A 24,749-nucleotide genomic window follows, 5' to 3' on the forward strand; every position below is an offset into this window, starting at 1 on the left:
CCCCCTTTCTCTTAACCTCTTTCCCTCATTCTTTCCTGTTGGGTATGAATTTTGGTACCCAACTGTGTGTGTGCATTCTTCCCTCCTTGAGCCAGTTCAGATGAAACCAGTGTTCAAATGTTGTCTCCCTCCCACTTTATTCTCCATTATATAAACGCTTCCTTTTTTTTTTTCATCTCTTTAATTCTTCTTTGGATAGCTCTCTTTTCTTTTCCCATTTTTTCTACTGCTCTTATTTGGTTTTTCGGATTTTTTTTTTTTTTTTTTTTTTTTTTTTTTTTTTTTTTTTTTTTTTTTTTTTTTTTTGATGAGGCAGTTGGGGTTAAGTGACTTGCCCAGAGTCACACAGCTAGTGAGTGTTATGTGTCTGAGACCGAATTTGAACTCAGGTCCTTCTGACTCCAGGGCCAGTGCTCTATCCACTGTGCCACGTCTCATGTAAGAAGTTTTGTTAGGTTTATATCCAATTTTTATTTTTCTTTGAGGTTTTGCTTGTAAGTCTTTTTATGTCATTTGTCTTGTGTATTTGGCTTGAGCGTCTCTGTTACTGTAATAGCCCTTTATGGTTAGGCTCTTTATTTGTTTGCTCATTCTTCCATCCTATTTCTTGACTTTGGACTTTATATTAGTGTTGGGCCTTGCTCACTTTTGGCAGAGGTTATCTGGCCGGAGCTTCTGTCTTTTTATGACCTTCTGCTGTTGTCATAGCTCAGTCTTGGGCATGAAAGTTTTTACTGCTTCCAGAATGGTGTGATCTGGGGAGAGGCTTGTTCACTGCCCACCTGGTATGAACTTGCAACTTCTTGACCTAGGTTTGAGTATATTTGATTATGTATAGTTGAGTTTCCATAGACTGCTGCTAAACTCAGTTACTGTTAGCCCATTAGGAGGTTCTCCAAGTTCAGAGGAACTAAACTGCTTGACTCCTCTTTGATGTTGATTTTTTGCCCTGGTTATTCCACTGCAGACTTATGTGCAGGGCTAAAGGTTAAAACTCAGCCCCTCCTCTGTTCTCATGCTCAGAGCCACAGAGCTAAATTTTTGGAATTTGTTCCTTGCTCTGCACTCAGCTAGGGAATTTTCTTGCTTACAGCCTTAAGCTCTGCTTTGTGCACTGGAACTGGATAATGGGCTCCAGATGACACTTGTTCCTGTTCCCAGTGCTCACTCAGGGGTCCCCTGGTATCTCTGTCTGCCTTGGTGATTCCAGCCCTGGTAGTTAGTCACAGGCCCCTTACCTTTCCAGGGCACTTGATTGCTTCTCACTGCTACCCCTAAGACTGCTTCCATTGCCTCTACTGTTCTATGTTCCTGGCCAGCTCCCAACCCAATATCTGAAGACGTCTCTTCCTAAGCTGCCCTGGGCTGGAAAAATGACTCATTGCGACTTTTTCTTGGCTTTCCCAATCAGAATTTGGTATGGCATGTTTTTTAGGTTGTTGAGAAAGAATGTTGGGTAACTGGGCAAAAATACTCTCTCTCACTCCACCATCCTGACTCCACCTCTGCTTGAGTCTTGAGCAGGTGACTTTACCTCTCTAATCCTCAGTTCCTACATCTGTAAAATGATGACTAGATGACCTGTAAAGTCTCTTCTAGTTCTTGATCTGTGATCCTGTTATTTGAGTCCTATCTGACCTAAAATAATTTTTAGTATTTCACTCTGAGAGCAGTCACTTTTTTTTTTGGTATCATGTACAAGAACACATTCACTTTTAGCTAATAGGAGTGATCGTTATTATAGTATTTCATTTTAGCAAGTAATTGATTTTTTTCTATTTATTTAAAACTTGTTAGGCCCAATTATGAGCAAAACATTGTGTGCTCTAAGCACTGAGCGAGATAAAAAGATAATAAAATTGCTCTGCTGTCAAGAAGCTTATAATTCACTATATGTCATGTAAGTGGATTTGATCTAGTTGAGAGGTATTTTTCATATTTTGTAACTGGAAAACAGATTTACTTGAAGTACTTGGCACAGTGCCTCATTCATAGTTGGAGCTTAATAAATGTTTGTCAAATTGGTGTTCCCTTTTACCCAAAGTTAAATAGTGGGTCAGGTGCTTATATCCTACTTAGATTGTTATGTTATGCTTTGAGTTACATTGCTGGCCTATATCTAGTGCCCTCTACATCAGAGAGAAAACATTTCTTGGTGTTAGAGAAATGGGGAGTAAAGGCAGAACTTAGCTTATTAAAAATCACAACTACAGTAAAGGATAACATCTACCTTGGGAAAACAGGTAGAATACATAGAAACATTCTAATGTAGCTTTGTAAATAACTGTTCGTTTGGAGCCTATACAATATTCAGCACCCGTTGTTATTGTTAGACATAGTAGTAAGTTACAAAGTTAAAAGATTGACAATCTAATATGGATAGATACATGAACGTAAAAACAAATGCATATTTTAGAATGTGTTTGTCTATACATGCATTTAGTTAATGTGTGAAAACAAAAGATAGTTTGTCAGATTACTGAAATGTGAAGTAGTTGAAAAAGGAATTGTAGAGCTGATGATAATTTAGCAAAGTTTTGAAGGCAGAGATGGATGCAGTTCAGAAACGATGGAAAATACTTTTAATTCAGAGGGTGAGGGAGTAGAATTTCTTGCAGATGACTAGCATTGAGCTTTCATCCTTTCCTGTTTCTTCCAGTTCCTAAAAGAAACCACCAGTCTCTCAAAACAAATCCATTTGATGCCTATGTTGCTTAGGAGTCTTTTGGCCTCAGTCTTAGATCATCTTCTGCATCCACTGTTTAGGGAAAGCCAGGAATTTGCTTTGTTTTCAAAGAAGGGCCAGAAAACCGATTAGAAGGCACATAATGGATGATTATTCCATTTTTATTCAGTTAAATGCCATTAAAAAGTAATTTTTTACATGTTGGGGAATCATGAAACACTAGTTACCTAAAAATTAAGCTTCTTGTTGAAGTTTCCTTTGGTTACTACCTGAAAGACACCTTGAGGGTGTTAGTAGTATGGTCAGGTTACAAGAGAAACATAGTCTTGGTTGAGCAGCATTGGCTTCAGGAAATGTCTAGGAATGAGATGACAGCACAAGAATTATTGAAAAAACCCTTTTTCCTGTGAACTTCACTAACAATGACTGCTTAGCTCTCTTCTATCTCAGACATACAATAATTATGTCTCAAATAATTTTTTTAAATTCTGGGTAGTTGTGACCTTAGTCTCGATTGAATGAAGAACTGAGTTGAGAGAATATGTAAACTCCCATTAATATCTAAAATCACCTTACTCGAATGGATCCATGTTCTCCTTATCCTGGTTATTTCTTTCATTGGTACAGATCACAACACATTCATATCATTTCATCCTGTGAGATTCCTGTCCATGCTTTCCAGTTGCTCCATAGAGGATCTACTTAGGACTCTGGAAGTCTACCTGTCCTTCCTTCCATCCTTTCCAAAGCTGCTTTTATTATTCCCTTCCTGTCTTTTACAATCCCTCCCTCTTTCCCCTTCTCCTTCTTCTGTCTGTCTACCTTTCTTCCCTCTTTCCCCTACTTCTCTCTCTCCTTTTCTCTTTTCCTCCTGTTTCTTCCTTCCAAAAAAAATTTCATGTAAAATGAAACATTCCACAGGACCCCTTTATCTTTTACTGTATTACAGTTCACCTTTCCAAGCATACATTTCCTGCATGATATTTTAATTCATAGGTCAATATTGGAAATATGGTATAGCCTACTTATTCCCACCATGTGTCCTTACATTGCCTTACATTAAGGTCATCCATAACCTTAATTGTTTTATAATTATATGGTATTTTGAAATTCTCAGACTTCTCAGTAGAAAAACATTAGTGTTCTTAAAAAGTGTGTGGGGGTGTGTGTGTGAGGGTGTATGTGAGGGTGTGGGTGGTGTGGGTGTGGTTTTGAAGGACAAGCTTGAGATCATTTAGACACTGTCCAGTTTCCTAGACGCAATCCATTTTGTTCTCTGTTGTTCAGTAGTTCTGAGCCCAACTTATTGTCCATCTACAGTGTTATAGGTATATATGTAATATGCTTGTGTACTAATTCAGTGGACTGACCTTCCAAGACTCATTATTATGGTCTGCACATTAGGAAACTTTCTAACCATTTAGTTTTCCTGTAGGTTTGTTAATCCAGTCTCTTTTATGTAATGGATTTCATTGAAGAAGCCTTATAATGTTCTGGTTCTTGATTCATTCAGTGCATTTTCATCCAGAAACAGCATTTGAAGGAACCTATGATACATCAATAAGGAATCCCTCTTCTTGTTGCGCCCCCTCCAGGAAATCTTCTATGATAGTGGTGAACACCTTTGGTGAACATAAATCTCCATTATGTGTCTTGCTTGACAATTAGAGAGTGGTTGAATAAAGTTATCTCTTTGGTTATTTTTATTAAGGAATCCTCTACATTTTTAACATAAGCATGAGAGACTTCTTATTGGAGGTGAGCCTTGAAGATTTTTTTTAATGCTAAATCAAAGGCAATTTTTCTATCTAACACTAAACAGTGGGATCTTGTAGTCAGTTGTGTGATTGTAAAGCTGTCATCTGACATATGAAAAAATAGTTTGTGAAAGCTTGACTGTTGCCTTCTTATTTTCATCAAGGATGCTTTTGTTACATGTGTAGAACGTTCTTCAAAAGACTCTTAAAATTAAGGAAATAAGCATAGAGGTTGTTAGTTTTTGATCATCAGAGAACCATTAGTCGTTTCCCCCCATTCCCTTTGTATCCTCTCCTTTCTAAGAGATTTTGTAAAATGATCCCCCTCAGTGCTTATGCTCCTCCAGCACAGATTTTCTTATTTGTATTGTATCTGTCTCAGCTGCTTTTTCTGACTGACTTTTGATTTTGCTGTCACCTTCCTTATAAATAAAATACTGGGGATCGAGATGTTTAAAATGTGGTGGCTCCATTGTCCTTGATGAGGAAAATAGATCATTGTGGAAATATTGATAGATTGGTTTGTATTTTCTCCCTTTTGTTTTCCTTGACAGTTTCACCTATGAATTCTTAGAGGAAGATATGATTTAGTTGGGACTCATACTTTTCACTGTTTTGTAATATAGTTAAAAAAAAGCATGGTATAATAGAGAGCAGCCCATAAAATCAGGGAGTCATGTGTTTTCAGCCTACCTCTGACCATGCTGTGTGTTCTACTGTGTACAAAGCATTGTACTAGATGTTGGAGAGAAAGATAGCTAAGACATGGTCTTTGTCATGGAATGATGGTGAAGGAGAATGACGCTTATATAATCAATGCAATTACTACAATGCAGGATGCATTATGACAGGAGACTAACAGGTACAAAGTGTTACGTATGGTCAAAGAAAAGGTAGTTTTTGATGGGAAATTCCATGGAAAGTTTTATGAAGAAGACATTTAAACTGGATTTTGAGGATAAGTAATTAAACAGATGTGGGGCAGGAAGAAGTACAGGGAATGGTGCGAACAAAAGTACAGATGAATAGTACAAATAAAGAGGGTAGACACTAAGTTATGGAGACCCTTGAATGCCTGGCTAAGGAATTTCACCCTTATTTGAACCCTTTTATTATAATTGTATCTGTCTTTTCTCTCCTATATTCTAAGTTTCTTGAGAGCAAGAATGTGGAGCGTTATATTTGCGGTCAGGTGAGCAGTGTACAAATCATGGGCCTATCACTTTACTACCTTTGTGACCTTGGGAAAATCACCTAACGTTGGCCTCAGTTTCCTCATCTATAAAATGAAGAACTTGAACTAAATGGCCTCTTAGTCCCTTCTCAATTAAAATCTGTGGTTGTATGATCCCATAATCATCTTTGTAACCTGTATAGCACCTGCCATTTAGAATACATTTAATCATTGAATGAATGATTCATGAATCATAGCATGAATAAATGCTATTAAAAGGATACTTTAGAATAAGCATTTAAAAAACAAAAAGCGGTCCTTAAGTTGCAGAGATTGCTATATATCCATTTATACTGAGGAAGCTTTGCCTTTACACCATTGGTTTATATAGTAGGCATTGCATGGAGGAACATATGGTCTATTATCATTTTAAGGTAATGGTCCCAAATGCAGATGAGTCAGAAAGATCAATAACTTGTTATTTAGTGGCTCTGTCTACTACCAGAAATGCCTCTACCACCACACCAAGAAAAGTTTAGTTTTGTAAAAAAAAAAAAAAAAAGCCCATAAGATGGCCCCAAGAGTTCTCCAAAGTTTCATCAAACATGCTTTATCAGTCTTTTCAGACAAAACCTTCTGAATTACATGATACTGATCAAAATGTTCCTTCACCTTCTCATTTCAGGTAGTAAGTTAGGATTTACAAAGAAGATAATCCTTTTTGAAGTACATTATAATGCTTTTAATGTGGTTTAATTTGTGTGCCTGCTCTTGTCACCGATAAAGACTGCAATCCATCTATGTCCTCTTATCCTTATAGTTCTTGTATATAGCATAGTTCTTGTTCACGTCCTTTTGTAACTTCTCCATAGTGTATTTATTCCTGTGCCTTTGGAGTACTTCTTTTTAGTCTTCTGCTGTTTTGTGGATATCAGTGTAAAACTTGAACTTTACATTCTTTATCTGTAACTGTTGATATGTGACTCAGTCCACCTGCTTTTTCCTGTCATACATGTCCTTGATAATACTTTTTATGCCAGTTTTTGTACATAAATTATTAGTAGTAGTATATTGCAGCCTATTTATACCCATTATACATTCATTACACTTTGGGTAACTAACAGTTTTGATTCTTCTAAGATTATATTCTATGATTTGCTATATATTTGATATAACATCAGTGAGAGAATATTAATATTAAAAAGATGGGCTTTGTTGACAGGGAGCAGCTTCAAACACTTCGCAGTTTCCCAAATGAAATGCAGACCACTTTCCTCCTATTCATTTCTGAATAGTGAGAGCAAAGGTCAAAATTAATATGAAATTTCAAAAAGCATTAAAATAAGAGGTAATGTGTCTAATAAGGAGAGCTCTAACTAAATAGGCTGCTGCTGGTGAAAAACACTGACAACTGTTTCATATTAAATAATACTCTGTTTGCTTACTATATTGCCCTGTCTAATAATTTCTAACGTGTGTAATAGACATATAGAAAGTTTTTTATGACCTTACAGATTCATTATTTGTATTTGATTTAATAGTTGATTGTCATATTTGTGGTCATTTCTGTTGGGTATCACACATCAATGTTAAGAAGATAAAACTCAGTTATAACTTTGGTTCTGTGGAAATCATGGGGCCAGTTAGAGCCCTCCACTTGAAATATGAAGAGCTTAGGTACATGTCCTCACTCTTTTCTTAATTAATTGTATGACTTTGGGACTCAGGGTCCTCATCTGTAAAATAAGAAGATTGGCTAGTTGATTCTTAAGGATATTGATTTTAAGTCTTTGGTTTTGTAGAAATATTTTATAGAAACATTATTTCAGCTTTTTAAAAAAATGATCTGTTAATAGTATGAGAACTGCCTATTTAAAAAAGAGGGGAGGAAATGATATTTTAAAAAAGAGGGGAGGGCCGGAAAATGATATTTAAAAAAAACTATGGAAATATAAGACCATTAACAGTATTTTGAACTTTTAGGTTACTGGCATATTTAATGGAAATAATTGACAAGTTTGGTAGCAAAAAGGAAAAAGAAATCTACTCCTTAATAAGTTGTATTTTTACTCTGTTAGAAAATAAATGAGGAAAAACATTTATTCCTCCATCTCCACACCATTTAACTTAATTATTGATGTAAAGGCCTTCGTTCAGCACAGTTGAGAAGCCTGTATAAAGTCTTTATGTTTTTTGCTATTGGAAAACAGATTAAGTTAAAAAAAAGCCATACATTTTAGTATCTTGAAATGCTTTTAGTTTAAACTCTTTTTTAAATGGAATGCAGTTAGATAACACAGGAGGAACAACCCCCTTTGCCCACTCAAATGAAAAAAAAGAATACAGAGAAAACTAGAAAAGTGATAGAAGGAAAGAGGAGCTGGAAAAGGATATACTTAGTGACTCTAGGATTTAGGCTTATAGGTCTAAATCATGTGCTGAGTGAAAAAAAAGTACCATTATATACTCTTAAGAGTTTTGAGTCATTTGTAATTTGAATCTCAACTTGAAAGTCATTATATATTGCCATTTATTCTATTTCAAGTCTAAACTTTGAAATAGAGTTTTATTTTCAAAGTTTGGCAAATATCCTGTACAACCATGTCTAATTCTTTATGTAGAAGTAAATACAGCTACAGAAGAATAGAATTAAGTTGGGGGGGGGAGGTAGATATCTTAAGGAAAATTTTATAGTGTTGTTATTTAATTTTTTTGTTTTTTAGTTCAATTTTATTTTATTTTCACTTCCTAATTTTCTTTCACATACTTCCCTTTCCCTCATCCATTGAGAATGCATACATTTCATATTGATGTAAGGTTATTTTATGGTACCTTTTAGAAGAGTGTACTTTTCATTTTTATCTCTTCTGTTCAGGTCTAATTTTGCTGTTGCCTTGTTTAAATCATGATCAGTACCCCTGACTTTTTTATTTCAGCTGCAGGATAATAGATTGTTTTCCAGCCTCTTATTTTAACTTTGTGCGAATCATTTTGTTTCCAATAAGTTTTTTATAAACATTTTTGGATTCTGCTTTCTTATTCATTCTGTTATCTTCTTTCATTTTATGAGTGACTTCATTCCAGCAACAAGACTTCTCAAAAGTTATTTTTGATAAAAATTCTTCCAAATTATATTATGCCCTTTCCTGACTTTTAAAAACACTCTAAACATGATTAAACTTTTTTTCAAAATGATTCAAGATTATCGTTATGATGATCAGCAGTTGTGCTATGCAGTGATATAATGATGTCTTCAGGATCTCAGGTGTTTAAAACTATAGCTGTGTAATATTAATAGGCAATCACAACTTCACAAAACTATGTGAAAACTAGATTTATTACAAGAGAAATGAACATGCATGTGGAACCCAAAGAGTTCATAATCTATACAGAAGTTTATATTTTTATAACAGCAGGACAAAGGAAGGAGGAGGGTCATGGCATGGGAGGAGTAAAGGTGGGAAAAGGACAAAACCCCTCCGAATGGGAGGAGCAAGCTGCATTTGTTTCCCTTGAAAACCACTAAACTATGAAGATAGAATGGTCTGCTTATCTATATGGGTCCCAGCTGCACAAGCCTACCTCAGACTGTCTGGCTCCTGTCAACTCCCAAGGACACACGGGGAGTCCAGTTTGGGATGCAAACAATAAATTATGTAAGGAGGGGAAGGGGCAGTACTTTGTCCTTGACACATTAAAGGTTCGTGTTTTTGGAAAATGTGGCAACTCAAAAGACAAGTTTAAGGAGCCCCGTAACAGTCCTTAACAGTTATGAGGCCTGCATTAAATAACGTTAAGCTGTTAGCACTTTTTGAATTCTTGTGTCTGGCTTCTTAGTCTTTCTTTCTCTTTCCTTAATGTCATTGTGCTTATCTGTAGTAGCTCCTATCTTTCCTTCTAATTTACTTTGCATTGGGAAACTGTAGGTCATGTTGTTAGAAATGGTATGTAACAATGCAGCCTTCGTTGTCCCTGCCTCCGTAACGACATTTAGTGCTAAAGCACTAAAGATTTGCAGGATGCTTTCCTTATAATATGTGATGCAAGTAATTGCAAGTATTATTCTCCCCTTCCCCCATTTTTCAGGTTAGCACACTGAGGCTCTGATAGTGGCAGTTGCCTATGTGCACGTAGCTAATAAATGTCAAAAGTGGGATTCAGAGCAAGGTCTCCTTATATTCTCCATCACTTTTTCCACTGTACCATACTAACTTTCAGGGAATTTTTGATCCAAGAGAGTGAGCCTATCTTAGCAAACGTTCAATATTGTCTGGTTGAATGATTTTAGATACTTAGTTTACTTTAGAATTTTCTAAACTGAGAGGGTAAGTGGATTGCTATAAGTACAGTTTACTTGGATTTTACAAAGCATTTGATAAAAGATTTTCATACTATTTATATAGGAAAAAATGGAGAATTGTAGAGTAGATGATAGTGGTTCAATTTGGAATAGTTTGATCAGACCCAAAGAGTAGTGATTGATAGTTTGATTGTAAAAAGTCAGTAGCTAGTGGAGTGTCCCATAGATTTTTGCTTGGACCTATGCTGTTTAATATTTTTATTATGGATTTGTAAATGACACAAAGCTAAGAGGGATGGCTAATGTACTGGTTTAGAACCAAAAAGATCTGAAAAACTAAGAGATTGAACTGACTCTAATTAGATGAAATTTCATAGGGATAGATGTAAAATCTTATATTTGAGTTCAAAGAAATGGGCTTTACACAACCAAGATAGAGGAAGCATGCTTAGATAACAGTCTGTATGAAAGAAAAAAACAAAAGATCTAGGGATTTTAGTGAACTGTGAGCTTAATAAGAATCCACTTTGTGATAGTTTAGCCACAAAATATAAGTGAGCTTTGGCTGTTTTAAGAGAAGAGTAGCTTTCAGGAATAAGTGGGTTTTACTTGTGTATTCTGCCAAGGTCAGATCACATCTAGAATAGATTGTGTTCAGAATTACATTGATAAGCTAGGAGTATCTAGAGGAGGGCAAGCACTATTTAACAAGTATATCAACAAGTAAGTTCCTACTATGTATACCAGGCACTGTGTTAGTAGTAGTGATGGATACAAAGAATGAAACAATTCCTCCTCAGAAAGAAGTCTTACATTCTAGTCAGGGAGATAAGTACATATGAAAGCACGTATGTATGTACCTATACATACATGCACACACATGCATATATAGACACACATTCTTGCATGCACACTTCCCTCTGCAACATGCAAAACAGGTGGTCAGCCTTTGCTTGTAGATCTTCAGTGAGGGAGAAATTCTCATTTTTAGGAAGTGTAATTTAGAGTAAACCTAAATTTCCTCTTTGGAGCTTCTGCCAATCGATTCCAGTTTTGCCCCTTAGGTTCATACAGAATAAAATATCTAGATACAAAGTTAGTAAATACAAATCTGCAAAGTAATATTAAATACAAAATAGGAGGGAGTGAAGGGAGCTAGCAGTTGGAGTGAATAGGAAAAAGCTTTGTCAAGAAGATAGTGCATGAGCTGTTTCTAAAAGGAGAGGGACTTTATGAGGCAGAGGTAAAGAGAGTGCATTTCAGGCACTGAAGACAGCCAGTACAAAAAGACACACAAATGGGAGATAGTGTCATGTGTATGAAAGTAAGCTTGACTGGATCATAAAGTGTGGAACAGGAGTAACGTCCAGTGAGGCTGGAAAGTCAGGTTGGGGCTGGATTGTATAGGGCTTTAAAATCTAAATAGAGCACTTTATATTTTATCTTAGAAGCAATGGGAAGCCATTAGAGATGATTAAGTAGAGGAATCACATGGTTAGATCTGCATTTAAATTACTTGGGCTGCAGTATGTAGAATGGACTAGAATAGGGAAAGATTTGAGACAGAGAGACCATTTTGGAAGCTGTTGCAATAATATGTAATAAGGTCATAGGTGTGTGAGTGGAGGGAAAGGTTCAGACATGAGAGATATGAAGGCAGAAATAGAAAGATCTGGCATCTGACTATGTGAACTGGAGAGTGAGGAGTCCAAGGTAATGCTGAGGTTATGAGCTTGGGAGACTGGAAAGATGGAAATGCCTTCAACAGAATTAGGGATTTTTGGAAGAAAAGAAGGGTTAGAGGGAAAGGTAATGGGTTCAGTTTTGTATATGTTGAGTTGACAATGTCTCAGGGGCATCCACTTTGAAGTGTTCAGTAGGTAGTGGGTGATGTCAAATGGTGAAGGACCTCAAAATCATGCTATGTGGTTTGATTGAGAGAACTGGATATATTTATCTTAGAGAAGAGAATACTTAGGGAACATGACAGGAATTTAAGGGCTGACATGTAGAAGTGAGATTAGACTTATTCTTTATGAACCTGGTGGGCAGTGGGTAGAAGCTGCAATGAGGGTAATTTAGGTTTAACAATAAGTTAAGATTTCCTAATGATTGGAGCTATTTGAGAGTAGAATGGACTGCTGTCAGAAGTAGTAGGTTCTCACTCTTTGGAGGTCTGCAAGCAAAGGCTGGATGACCACCTGTTAAGTATATTGTAGAGGAAATTTGCAAGCAAGTTTATATTCTACAAGGGCAACTAGGTGGTACAGTGGATAGAGTACTGGGCCTGGAGTCAGGAAGACTCCTTCCTGAATTCAAATTTGGCCACTTACTAGCTGTGTGACCTTGGACAAGTAACTTAACCCTGTTTGCCTCAGCTTCCTCATCTGTAAAATGAGCTGGAGAAGAAAATGGCAAACCATTGCAGTATCTTTGGGGTGCAAAGAGCCCTGTATGACTGATAACTATTGAGCAGCAACTTATATTCTAAAAGTCTTGTTGTCCTTAAGTGCAAGAACACAGAATCATAAAATTTCAGAGTTAGAAGATAACTCAGTGGTCATCTAGCCCAATTCATATCTTAGTCTGCCCAGACATTGTATCTCATTGCATCATTTGCTTCTAAAACTGATGAGCTTTAGCCTCCCCGGGTCCTGGAAATTTGGGGTTCCATTTGTGGAGGCTCTGTTGAGAGGAGCTACAGTGTTGAGTTTCCCAGGCCCCTCCAAAGTCTTACTAGGCTCTTCTGGTCTAGAAGCCATATAGCATCCTGTCAGTGCAGAACATTGGCCTAAAATGAGTTCAGCTCAATCTGTAGCCTATTTAAGAGGTGAGACCTGAATTAGTTATGTGAACTGGGTGAAGAAGCAGAGAAAGATTTTCAAAGGAAATGGACTTTCCATGGTGTATACTTTGTGATATTTCATGTGTACTATTCACTGACATGTGATGAGTGAGACTGAGAGATCTTCTGTTTGCATTGTGAACTGTTTGTCCCTGTCTCAGAGAATATAGGGACTAGTGATTTCTGCCAGGGACAGTTCTGAGTTCTTGCTCTTTAGGATGACATTTCTGGCACTTGCCTCCTTCAAGAATGACAACTGAGAGTTCTAGGGGTTAGAATTAGGGTGCTCTCTTAAAACCTAGAATCAGCATTTTCTGAGTCAGGATGGCCTGGCGTACCTGACATTTCTCTTCGCCTCCTCCCCTCCCCCCACCTGACAGAATGGTAAGCCAGAATGATAGGGTCAGCCACAGCTTGAGGACTTTTTTCTTCTTTCCTTTTCTTTTCTTTTCTTTTCTTTTCTTTTCTTTTCTTTTCTTTTCTTTTCCTGTAATTCCTCCTACTTCCCTCTCTTGGTCTAGTGATTGGTATTTGTCATTAGGAGAAAGTAGACAATTCTGGATCAGGAAGGGGATTCTTCTGGTTATGAGGTTTTCCCTAATGCTTGAAGAGGAATAATTTGTAATAAGGTTAGACATATAGATGGATGGAATGAGAATTTTGAATGAGGTTTTGGAGGGTTTTAAGTATCCAACAGAATTGTTTGTATTTGATCCTGTAGATCAGTGATGTCAAACTCAAATAGAAAAAGGATCCCTATGGGATCCATATAGATTTAGAAAAATACAAGTTAACATCTGTGTTGTATTTTGTTTATATTTATTTTGTTTGACATTTCCTAATTATATTTTAATTTGGTTCTAACTGCACTCTGGAGTTTTGAGTGGGTCAAGAGTTTGCCACCTCTGCTCTATGGGACCCACAGTTTAAGAAGCACTGAAGGTCATGAGTGAAAAAGTTTTAAAAGCCCTGCTCTAGATAATAGGAAGCAGAATTGATTGGATATGGGATTTGCATGGTAATATTTGAGCCTTTCACTTTCACATCTATGTGAAGGATGCATTAGAGAGGCAACAATTTATTTTTATAGAATAATATCCACATTTTGTGATAATTACATATATTACTAGTGGAGACTTGAAAATTGTGTTGCATCTTGGCAACTAACTGCCTTGCCTATCAGTTTTCAAAGGAAGAAACCTTATGGTAGCTAGGTGATACTGTGGCTAAAACAGTTCAGATTAGGCCTCTGACACTTACTACTTTTGTGACCCTGGGCAAGTCCGTTCTATCTACCTCAATTTCCTCAACTGTAACATGGGAATATTAATAGCACCTACCTCCCAGAGTTGTTATGAGGATCAAATGAGATAATATTTATAAAACACTTAGCAGAATTCTTGGCACATAGTAGGCAGTTAATAAATGCTTGTTTCCTTCCTCCCTCCTTCCCTCCCTCCCTCCCTTCTTTCCTTCCTTCCTAACTTCCTTCCTTGAAATTAAACCAAATAAAAGATGCTCCAAATCACTCAAAATTAGAGAAATGCAAATTTCTCTAGAGAAATTCAGAAACTCAGAGGTTCCACTTCACACCCATTAGATTGTCAGAGTTGACAAAAAAATGAAAATGATAGGTGTTGACAGGGTTGTCAGAACATAGGCCATTGATGCATTCCATTGATGTTGGAGCTGGAAATCGGTCCAAGCATTCTGGAAAGCAGTTCAGAACCAGACTCCAAAAAGTCACAGAACCATGCATGCTCTTTGATCCAGTGAAACTACTACTAAGCCTATATTCCAGAGACTTAATTAAATATGTTTTAAAAATAGTTATAGCAATGAACTAGAAACTAAAGGGGTTGTCACCAATTAGGAAATGGATGAATGAATTTTGATATATAAATGTAATGGAAGGTTACTGCAATGATAAAAGGAATGATTTTAGAAAAACCTGGGAAGACTTGTATAAATTGATGTAGGGTTAAGTGAATAGAACTAGGAGAACAATTTAATAATAGCAAAAACACTATAAAGAAAAACAACCAATATGGTTGAAAGATGAAATAATAGATTCTTGAAATATTAGCATTATTATTAAGCTGTTTGAGTTTTTTCCAAGTTGCCAGTGAGGGTCATTAGTAGATGAACAGATTGTGATCCTGGGCAAATTATTTAATTACTCTGCTTCAGTTCCCCAGTCTGTAGCCTAAGAGCAATCCTTTGTGAAAATGAGATTGTGGTGTTGGAGGAAATGTTTGTTCAACAAGTTATCATTTCAAGAAAGATTGAATTGTGTTCCTGGTGAATGGTTTAAAATTAATAGAAACTATTTAAAATTACAGCCAGTCGGATGATGATTCTGGATCAGCTTCTGGATCTGGTTCTGGATCAAGCTCTGGAAGCAGTAGTGATGGGAGCAGCAGTCAGTCAGGCAGCAGTGATTCTGATTCCGGGTCTGACTCAGGCAGTCACTCTGATTCTGAGTCAGATACTTCTAGAGAAAAGAAAGTACAATCAAAACCACCAAAAGTTGATAGCTCTGAGGTAAAAAACAAAACATTCTAATGTATGTGTCTTATATTATTGCATTTTTTCCTTAGTTCATTTTTAAACATTTTTAAGACATTTTAGACATTTTAAAGGATTTTTAAAAATACATAATATTTTAAAAATACTAAATTTTCATTTAACTCTTAACCCTTCCGCAGATATTTTGCCTACGTATTTAGGAATTATTTTTGGCAGCAAAAAAATGGCAGGTGGCTAAAATAAAGCACCTTAATCCGTGCATTGCAAATATGGGAACACAGATCTTGCATATTTCAGAAGCAAAACTGTCCCTTTTCTTCTGAAACTCTGTTCATTAATTAGTTCTTATTGAATAATGGTTAGAAAATATTTTATAACGTCATCTAATTCATCTGCTTCAAAATTATTCTGTTTCTATATTTAGATTCTTTAATCTCTATCAATAGCAGGAAAATCTAAGCAAACTCAGTTCCTCTAGACATACTTGGTATAAAGCTTTTTGATCAAAATAAGCTGCCATACTAAAATGTTTAGATGTTTCATATTAAATAGCATTATATCAGTTTAACATATCAGATATATTAGATATAACATGTTATATCTAATGTATTTCTTGGTAATACATCATTTCTGTGTATAATGATTTCTTTTTTTTGAAAGTTAACATACTGTTAGTATTTTTGCAAATACTACTAAAAGTTTAAGCGTGTTTCTACAATTGTAGTGCAGTTTGATAAACTGTACTATACCTATTATGTTCATGTTTTGAAATAATCTAAGTATTTAGAGCAGTGAATTCTATGAATGAAAATGTTTGTACTCATTCCCCTGCTTTTTATATAGATTTAACTGATTGTCAATTATGCAAACCTTTTATACTTTTCTATTTACTATTTTTTTCTCTTTTTAGTTTTGGAAATCAAATCCTAGTATTCTGGCTGTCCAAAGATCTGCAATGCTTAGAAAGCAGCAGCAGCAGCAGCAGCAGCAGCAGCAGCAACAACAAACTTCCTCCAATAGTGGATCAGAAGAGGTGAACTTTTATGAGACAGTATTTTTTAATTTGACTGACATGGTGTTTTGTAGATCAGTCAAACTCTTAAGAAAATATATATATTTTAAAAGACTAGTTAGGGGAAATGACTGCCCTTCAAAAAAATATTGGTCATATGTTTTGCTCTAGGATAATTTATATACTTTTTTGAATTTAAATTCAAAGAACCTGGACAATGACTCACAGAACACACTCAGGACAGCATTGATTTGCTATCAAAGTGGTGATGTAGCTTTCTGAACCTTGACTACATTTGAAAAACAGAATGAACATTTTTGGAAATCTGATTCCTTCATTAAATACTGAACCCAATTTTTGAAGCATCTTGGTACTCTTAAAGAAATGCCATATATGGAGTAAGGGGGCCCTGATTTGACTATGTGACTGACCTTTGGCAAAATCATTTAATCTCACTGGACCTCAATTTTCTCATTAATGACATGAAGAAGCTAGAATAGATGAATCTCTAAAGTCCCTTCAACTTTAAATCAGTGATCCTATGATCAAGTATAATATATTAAATTTAAGCAATAAAAAGAATAGAAACTTTAGCAATGCAGTGCAAGTTTTAGGATTTCACATACATGCTGCTTCCTTATATAAAGCTTATTTGGTTGCTAGCATACAAGGAATGCTAAAAAAATTTAACTATAGTATATTCTCATTTACAATTCACTTCATTTGTAAAATTGAATTGACTATGGCTTAACATGTGTAAGTTATCAATTCTGTACCTTCATTTGGGAATTCATAAGGAAGTGGAATTCCAGGTACCATTTCAGTTATTTCAGAAAATTGAGATAAGCATTTAAACCACAAACTTCTTCTCTAAAGTAGAATAGAGAGTAAAAACAAAAAGATTCTTGCAAACCAATTTAACTTTCATCTTTAAAACTAGTAGTACACCTGTACATTTCTTGAAAATTGTACCTTTTTGATAACTAAGTAGTTTGTATTTCATTTGAAAATTTTTGAATTTCTCATTTGATTGATTTCATACAAGCCCAAGTTCTCATCTTGGTTTTATTAAACATACCTATAATGGCAATTCATTTTTTTTTTTAATCAGCATGATTGAAATCCAAAGGATGTATAAGAATGCTTGTTTTCTGTTTATCACTTTTGGAATTCAATGCTCAGTTTTTAGAAGAATTACTTTAAACCACCCTCCTTCCCTCAAAATGCCTACAAATTTTTATATGTGTATACACACGCATATACATCTATACAGATACATACATATTATATAATCTATTTTGGTTTTTATTAGGTTTAGTTTTAAAGAATAGCTCACTTGATAGAGGTACACTAATTCTTTTATAACAATGGGAGCCAAGTATTAAATTAAAATTGTTAATTAAGTAATTATCTTATGTCAGGAAAGTTATCAGACATCAAAAAGTGTTTACTCTCTTTTCACTAGAAAATCAGGTCCATCATTTTATATTTTAATGCGATTCTTTGAACAGTTTGCTAAATTAAAATTTGACAGACAGAACTGAGCTAACATCTTTTAGAAATTCTTTTTATCACTGGAGTAGAGAGAAAAATCATTTAAATGATCCGAATTACTGAAGGCCATATTTTTATGTTTAAGTATTTTCCTCACCCTGTATAGCTGATATTTTAAAATTCAGATTAGCTTAGAAGAAAGATAAGGGACTGACCAAGATGCAGCAGCCAATTGTTAAACTATTTAACCTAATTTTAAAGGTTTTATATGAAGATTTTTGGTAGTATGGAGTTGGTGAACTCTTATGGGGGAGAAAAAAGTAGTGTTGGGTGTTTGGCTTGTTCATACATGGGATCCTCAACCATGAATATATTACTAGTAGCAAGTGGCCAAAAGGAGGACCACCAATAGTTTTAACAAGGTTATACTTTGGTATGGAAAACTAAAATTATATGCCTTATTTTGCTACTTACTTGAACTGATAGTTTAAATTTTTAAAATTACTTTAGTCAATAAAAAAGGAAATCGTTCTACTGCTGTTTTTTGAGGGGAATAAAGTAATACAGAGAAAAAGAAAAAAAAAAAACCCGTTCCCTGAAATGTGATGTAGAGATTCAAACATTATTTAAAATGATAATTTCATGACTATTTTACATGTATTACCACCTACAACATATTAAACTTTAATTCAGGAATCTGTCATCACTTTTAAAATTTCTACCATTAGACATTTAGAATTACCATTAGAAATTAACCTCATGATACTAATTTTATGCTGTAATACTTATTTTTCTCTTTGTAGGATTCTTCTAGCAGTGAAGATTCTGAAGATGAGTCATCCAGTGAGGTCAAGAGGAAAAAACATAAAGAGTAGGATGTCTTTTTAATCGACATAACTATATTCAACTTTACTAATGTCACACACGAGGAGTGTGTGTGTGTGTGTGTGTGTGTGTGTGTGTGTGTGTGTAGAAGTCAGAAATAGCCTTTGATTCATATTGGCAATTATTAAGTTAGTTTAAGCAATTATTAGTTCTTATATTTTTTTCTCACATGACTACTTCTGAGGGTTTCTGCAGCTCTATTTCATACCACCACCACCCACTTCAAACTAATAAAAGTTACGTATTCATTTTTTGGCATGCTATACTAGGAATCTTAACAACTAGAGGGAAATGAGTGTTATTTAGATGACATGAAGGTTTACTCCTTTCTGTTCATCTGTTTAGATAACTAACTTCCTGATCTCTGGAACCCCTTCAGAACTTCCTCACAACCTTATGTGAGTCTCTACTTACAGTTTAAGAAATATTGCTCAACCATATGACAACAATAATAATAATGGAAATTTATTTATATTGAATAATAAAATTGGAAGAAACTTCCAGGGCCATGTAGTGTAACTTATACCTGAACAAGAGCCAGGAAGTTTTCATCAAATCTTTGCTTGAAGACTTTCAGTGAAAAGGATCCCACTACCTATTTATCTTGGGCTAGCTCTAAACATTAGAAAGTTTTTCCTTGTATCAAGCCTAAATTTGCTTAAGTAAAGAACTTCTGCTTTTTGTTCCTGATTTTAACCTCTGGGGCAAAGCAGAGCAAGTCTAATCTTAAGAAATCTAACATTCTTTTCCACATGAAAGTCCTTCAGATACTATTATGTACACCAGCATCTCTTTTCACTACACCATACTGCTTCATAAAGGTAATAAGGGCATTTCAAGTCATTAACGTCCTGATTGCTCAGCTTATCTGTGGAGGAAATGGAGCTATATTGTAACTTCAGCCTGTTGGGACCTGGTGGTCATTTGAATAGCCTTTGAAATACAATGGTGTACTTATTTTAAGTTGTCCCACTTACACAGCATTATGTTTTCCAAAGCTACTAACTATGAGTTAAAAGCAAAAAGCTCTAGAATAGTTAAATGGCTTGCAATTTAAAGAGTGTTATTTAAGCATTTATTTTTAATAGTCTGCCACGTATTACTGTATTTGCTTCTTTATATAGCTCTTTTTTCTGTCTTCCTTTCTTTTTTCTTACAAAACACACTTTTGGCCTATCAGTGGAAAGTAGTAATATCAGTGAGTCTTGTTTTTGTTACTTCATTACACCTGTGACTAAAGAGCTTACTGACTTTTTCCGCTAGATGGGACAGGTAGGTAATTCAATAGATAGAGTGCTGGGCCTGGAATCAGGAAGACCTGGGTTCAAGTGCAGCCTCAGACACTTATAAAGCCGTGTGATCTCAGGCAAGTCAGTTAATCTGTTTACTTTAGTTTTTTCAACTCTGAAATGGGGATAATAACAACATCTACCTCTTAGGGTTGTTGTGAGTCTCAAATAAGAAAATATTTGTAAAGTGCTTAATGTAGTGCCTGGAACACAGTAAGTACTAAATGCTTATTCCTTTACGTTCTCCTTTTCCCTTTCCTTCAAAAAATATTGACAGTTTATTTTCATGTGAAAAACTATGCCCAACTTGTTAAGAAAATTACTAGCATTTAAAGGTATTGTAGCACACAGCATAGCATGTTCACAAATGTATATGAAGAGGCATATAAATTTCATATTTCAGTTTGTTAATCATAATACTCAGATCTAGAAGAGAACTTAGGGTTCAGCTATTTTTTAGGGAAAAAAAATGTAGTGATATGCTTCATTCCTAAGTGAGTTTCTTAATGGTTTACTTGAGAAAATGATATGAAGAGTAACTACAGAGAAAATGTTAGGGGAAAAGAAGGTGAATAGTTATTGACAAATGGTACCTTTTTTCTATGCTAATACAAGTTGAAAGTAGTATATGTGTTGAGTGGTATCAGAGTTAACCTAAAGATCATTTCCAAGATACCTTAATATGTCATTCACTTATTAGGGGAGATAACTGGTAAATGCAGTTAAAAAAGGGACTTGAGATACAGTAATCAGGGCACTTTCTAGAATTGAGTAGAACCACCATTATCTTGATAGACATATTTCACTGATTTTTTTTTTAAAGCCTTTATACCTCTATATTTATTAGATATATGTTTTACTCTCTAAAGCAGCATTAGCACATATTAACTTTAAATCTAGCTTATGTCATCATTAAAATGCCAAATTGGGCACCAAACCCAAAATATTCAAATTCCAAATTAAATTAGAAAAATAAAAGACACACATAGTAATCTTCTATATTACATATATTGTGTTCATAGGTAAGAAAATCAAAATGTGTCCTTAGGTTAGTAAATAAAAAAAAAAGAATGATTGATATATAACTTAGCTTCAATGTAAAATTATTTGGGAAGTTCAGAAGGAAATATTATCTACAGGAACTTACGTTGCATGCTCTTTGAGAAATAGGGTTTATATTATGTCTGGTTTTATATCTTCAGTGCCTTGCATAAAGTAATAGTTTAACAGATGTTGGCAGAATTAAATTGAATGTTGGAATTTTTGGATGAAAGATATTTCTAATACTGAGTTAGTTTAGAAATAGTGGCGTTTTACATATCAGCCTACTTGTTGTTTGGCTAATTTTATAGATTTTGTATCTTATTTTTATGTTTCATTTTTAAAAAGTTTCATTATAAGATTCATTGAAATACAGAAAATATATTTAAGTAACTCAAGTATAGTTTATACCAGATACTAATATACATATGGTCATTTAAAAATCTGGACACTAACACTGGTTATTTCTTTAATGTATGCAGTGAAGATTGGCAGATGTCAGGGTCAGGATCTCCCTCCCAGACGGGTTCAGATTCTGAATCAGAAGAAGAAAGAGAAAAAAGCAGTTGTGATGAAAGTGAATCTGACTATGAGCCAAAAAATAAAGTCAAAAGCAGGAAACCTCAAATCAGGTAAAAATCAATATTCTTTAATTTGATATCATATTAAAAATCTTCAATGGTCATGGGTAGTAATTCCTTTGTACATAGATATTTTACACTTAGTGTTAAGCCTTTTTTTGCGTTGGGGGAAGGTGTGGATCTTTGATTTCATTGTTTTGGGGAACTCTAATGTGGAAACTCTCCAATGGGGGAAATTTATCAGCTCCTTTAACTGTCTTAGTTGCATGGTCATCTAGCAAGTATGTGTCAGAGACATTTTGAACCAAATTGATTCTAAGTCCTGCCCTTGTTCTTCTGTTCTGCCTTTCAATTGAACCACTGTTCGACAGTCCTTCAAAATATGTTTAAAGCATTTTATTTTTCCTTTCATAGAACTAAAGCAAAAAATGGAAAGAAGATCTCTGGACAGAAGAAGAGACAGATTGATTCATCTGAAGATGATGATGATGATTATGATAAAAGAGGTTCTCGTCGCCAGGCAACTGTCAATGTTAGTTATAAGGAAGATGAAGAAATGAAAACAGATTCAGATGATTTGTTGGAAGTTTGTGGAGAAGATGTTCCTCAACCTGAAGAAGATGAATTTGAGACAATAGAAAGGTTTATGGACAGTAGGATTGGAAGAAAAGGAGGTATTTTTATTTATTTACTCAACTTTAGCACAGACTATAAGGAGGAACAATTCAAATCTTGTTTTGTTGGATATAATTTTACTCCATTGAATAATTCACTATATTCCCATTCTGTAGTTGAAAACACATTGATAAATATCTTCCTGTCCTTAATTATTTAATGGTTTGCTGTTTGCGTAAGGAAAGTACTTAATTTTATTGAGTATTTTCTGTAAAAAAGAATATTATTATACACTTTACCTCATATGTTGAGATTAATTAAAAGTTTTAAAATTATGAAGTTGTTTGAGTTTCTCGTAGTTACAAAATGCTATCAGGAAGGTAATGGTAATTTCAACATCGAGATTTCTTTCACCTGAATTTTTCTGAGATTTGGTTTATTGTTATTTTGCACTGTGCAAATGTAAGATATCAGTATTATTTTTATCTTGAGATATAGCTTTAACGCTTCTCTTTTGTTGATATTAAAAGCAAAAAAAAAAGTAAGAGTTCAGATACTTTGAAGCAGCACTCTAGAAGTGCTGTTCAGTTATTTATAAGTTAAGTTGAGAAACTTTTTTTAATTGTGATTTGGACTTTGTGAGATTCTGTGACTGTCATTTGAAATGGCCTGAAAAGTTGAATAATCACTGAAAAGTCACATTGTAGTTGATCTGTGGAAAATGGAAGTAATCTTTTGATACACGTAATTTGTTGCATACTTATAAATGTCCATATCATCTTGATGTAAATATCTATACTACAAAAGTTTAAAAATTATTTGCAGAGGTTGAGTTTATATCATTTATTTTGATTCTATGTTATTGATGTAATTGCTCTACTCACTTATTTAAACAGACATTTTTTAAAAATGGAAGTAAAATTTTTAAAATAAATTCTTGACTGAATTCTTAATTTGAGTCCAAAACAGCTTCCTTAAACCATGAGAGGTTTGCTTAGCCCTTTTGTTGTTATGTACTCATGAGTACATATGCACATGTACTTACATATATATACATATATATATATATATGTATGTATGTATGTATGTATGTATGTATGGGTAACAGTATATTTTGTAACACGGTAAAAATAATAGGGGAACTAACTTTATTTTTGTTTTCAGCAACTGGTGCTACTACAACCATCTATGCAGTTGAAGCAGATGGTGACCCCAATGCTGGATATGAAAAAACTAAGGAACCAGGAGAGATCCAGTATTTAATTAAATGGAAAGGATGGTCCCATATCCATAACACTTGGGAGACTGAAGAAACCTTAAAACAGCAGAATGTGAAAGGAATGAAAAAATTGGACAATTATAAGAAGAAAGATCAGGAAACCAAACGATGGTGAGTATGCTTTCTAATCTTATTTAAATGTACAAATCACATTTATAATACTAAGTGTTCTTGATAAAAATTGTAGATGAAAAATAATCAAATGTTATGTTACCTCAAAATATATTATTGTTGGCTTATTATTATTTATAAAGTGAATTGAATAGTAAAGGAAATGAAGGTAGTGCAATTAATTCCATGTAGAAAGAGATACCATTAAGCTAACATTCTTGAAACTAGGATGTGACCTCTTTCCTATAAGAGTAATATAAATGAATATGGAAGCAGGTAGAAACCACTCAATCACTCTTGATCAATGTAATAAGGCCACTTGAAAAGTTTCAAGTCAGTGTACTAAATTTCTTAGGATTGTGGCTAAGAGAAAATTGTGAACATACATGAACAGGAGTTGTGGACAGACTGTGTCAACTTTGCTTTTGTAGTTTCACAGTTGTTGGAATCTGCCATCTACTAGGTGACCTTGTATTTAACCAGGAATAACCAGTTCAAAGAGCGTCAGAATTAGAAAAGTCTTTAGAGATCCCCTATTGAATGTCCCTAGGGATGGGGAACCTGTGGCCTTGAGGCCACATGTCCTCAGGTTACGGCCCTTTGAGTCTAAGTTTTACAGAACAAATCCTTTCATTAAGGGGGTTTGTTCTGTGAAGTTTGGATTCAGTCAGAGGGCTGCACTTGAGGACTTAGAGGGCCACTTGTGGCCTCTAGGCCACAGGTTCCCCACCCCTGGAGCCCATTACCAAAAAGAATCCCTTCAACAACATTTCTCATAAGTGATGAACCAGGATCTACTTAAATCTCTTCAGTGCCAGTAAGCTTTCATTCAGGAACTCAGGCAGGCCTTCTATGACCTTTTAGTGAATGGAAACTTCTAGTTAGTCAGTCCTTCCATAAATATTGTTTAAGCACCTATTGTGTGCCAGGTACTGTTATACAAAGAAAGGTCAAAATCCCTATGTAGAAAGAATTCACAATCTAATGGCCGGAGCTTAGCATGCCTGGCACATAGTAAGCACTTAATAAATGCTGACTGACTGACTGAAATAACTATGTACAAATGAAGATATGCACAGGATAAATTAGAAATAAGCAGCCAAAAGAAGGTACTAAAGTTAAGAGGGATTGAAAAGATTTCCTGTAGTAGG

At 34.8% G+C, this 24,749-nt stretch overlaps 1 protein-coding gene across 4 annotated transcripts in view; it reads left to right on the forward strand.

Annotated features, from left to right (window-relative positions):
• Window positions 1-24,749, forward strand: part of LOC114034244 (chromodomain-helicase-DNA-binding protein 1-like) — a 118,395-nt gene that overhangs the window by 11,937 nt on the left and 81,709 nt on the right. For all 4 annotated transcript variants that reach the window (XM_027849840.1, XM_027849843.1, XM_027849842.1 and 1 more), the window contains exons 3-8: window positions 15,105-15,306; window positions 16,202-16,324; window positions 18,601-18,668; window positions 21,495-21,644; window positions 22,008-22,267; window positions 23,373-23,598. In XM_027849840.1, coding sequence (XP_027705641.1) covers window positions 15,105-15,306; window positions 16,202-16,324; window positions 18,601-18,668; window positions 21,495-21,644; window positions 22,008-22,267; window positions 23,373-23,598 — 1,029 coding nt within the window. The remainder of the gene's footprint in view (window positions 1-15,104; window positions 15,307-16,201; window positions 16,325-18,600; window positions 18,669-21,494; window positions 21,645-22,007; window positions 22,268-23,372; window positions 23,599-24,749) is intronic.

The sequence above is a fragment of the Vombatus ursinus genome, unplaced genomic scaffold (assembly GCF_900497805.2).
Source record: "Vombatus ursinus unplaced genomic scaffold, bare-nosed wombat genome assembly UNPS02008685.1, whole genome shotgun sequence".
Taxonomy (NCBI): domain Eukaryota; kingdom Metazoa; phylum Chordata; class Mammalia; order Diprotodontia; family Vombatidae; genus Vombatus; species Vombatus ursinus.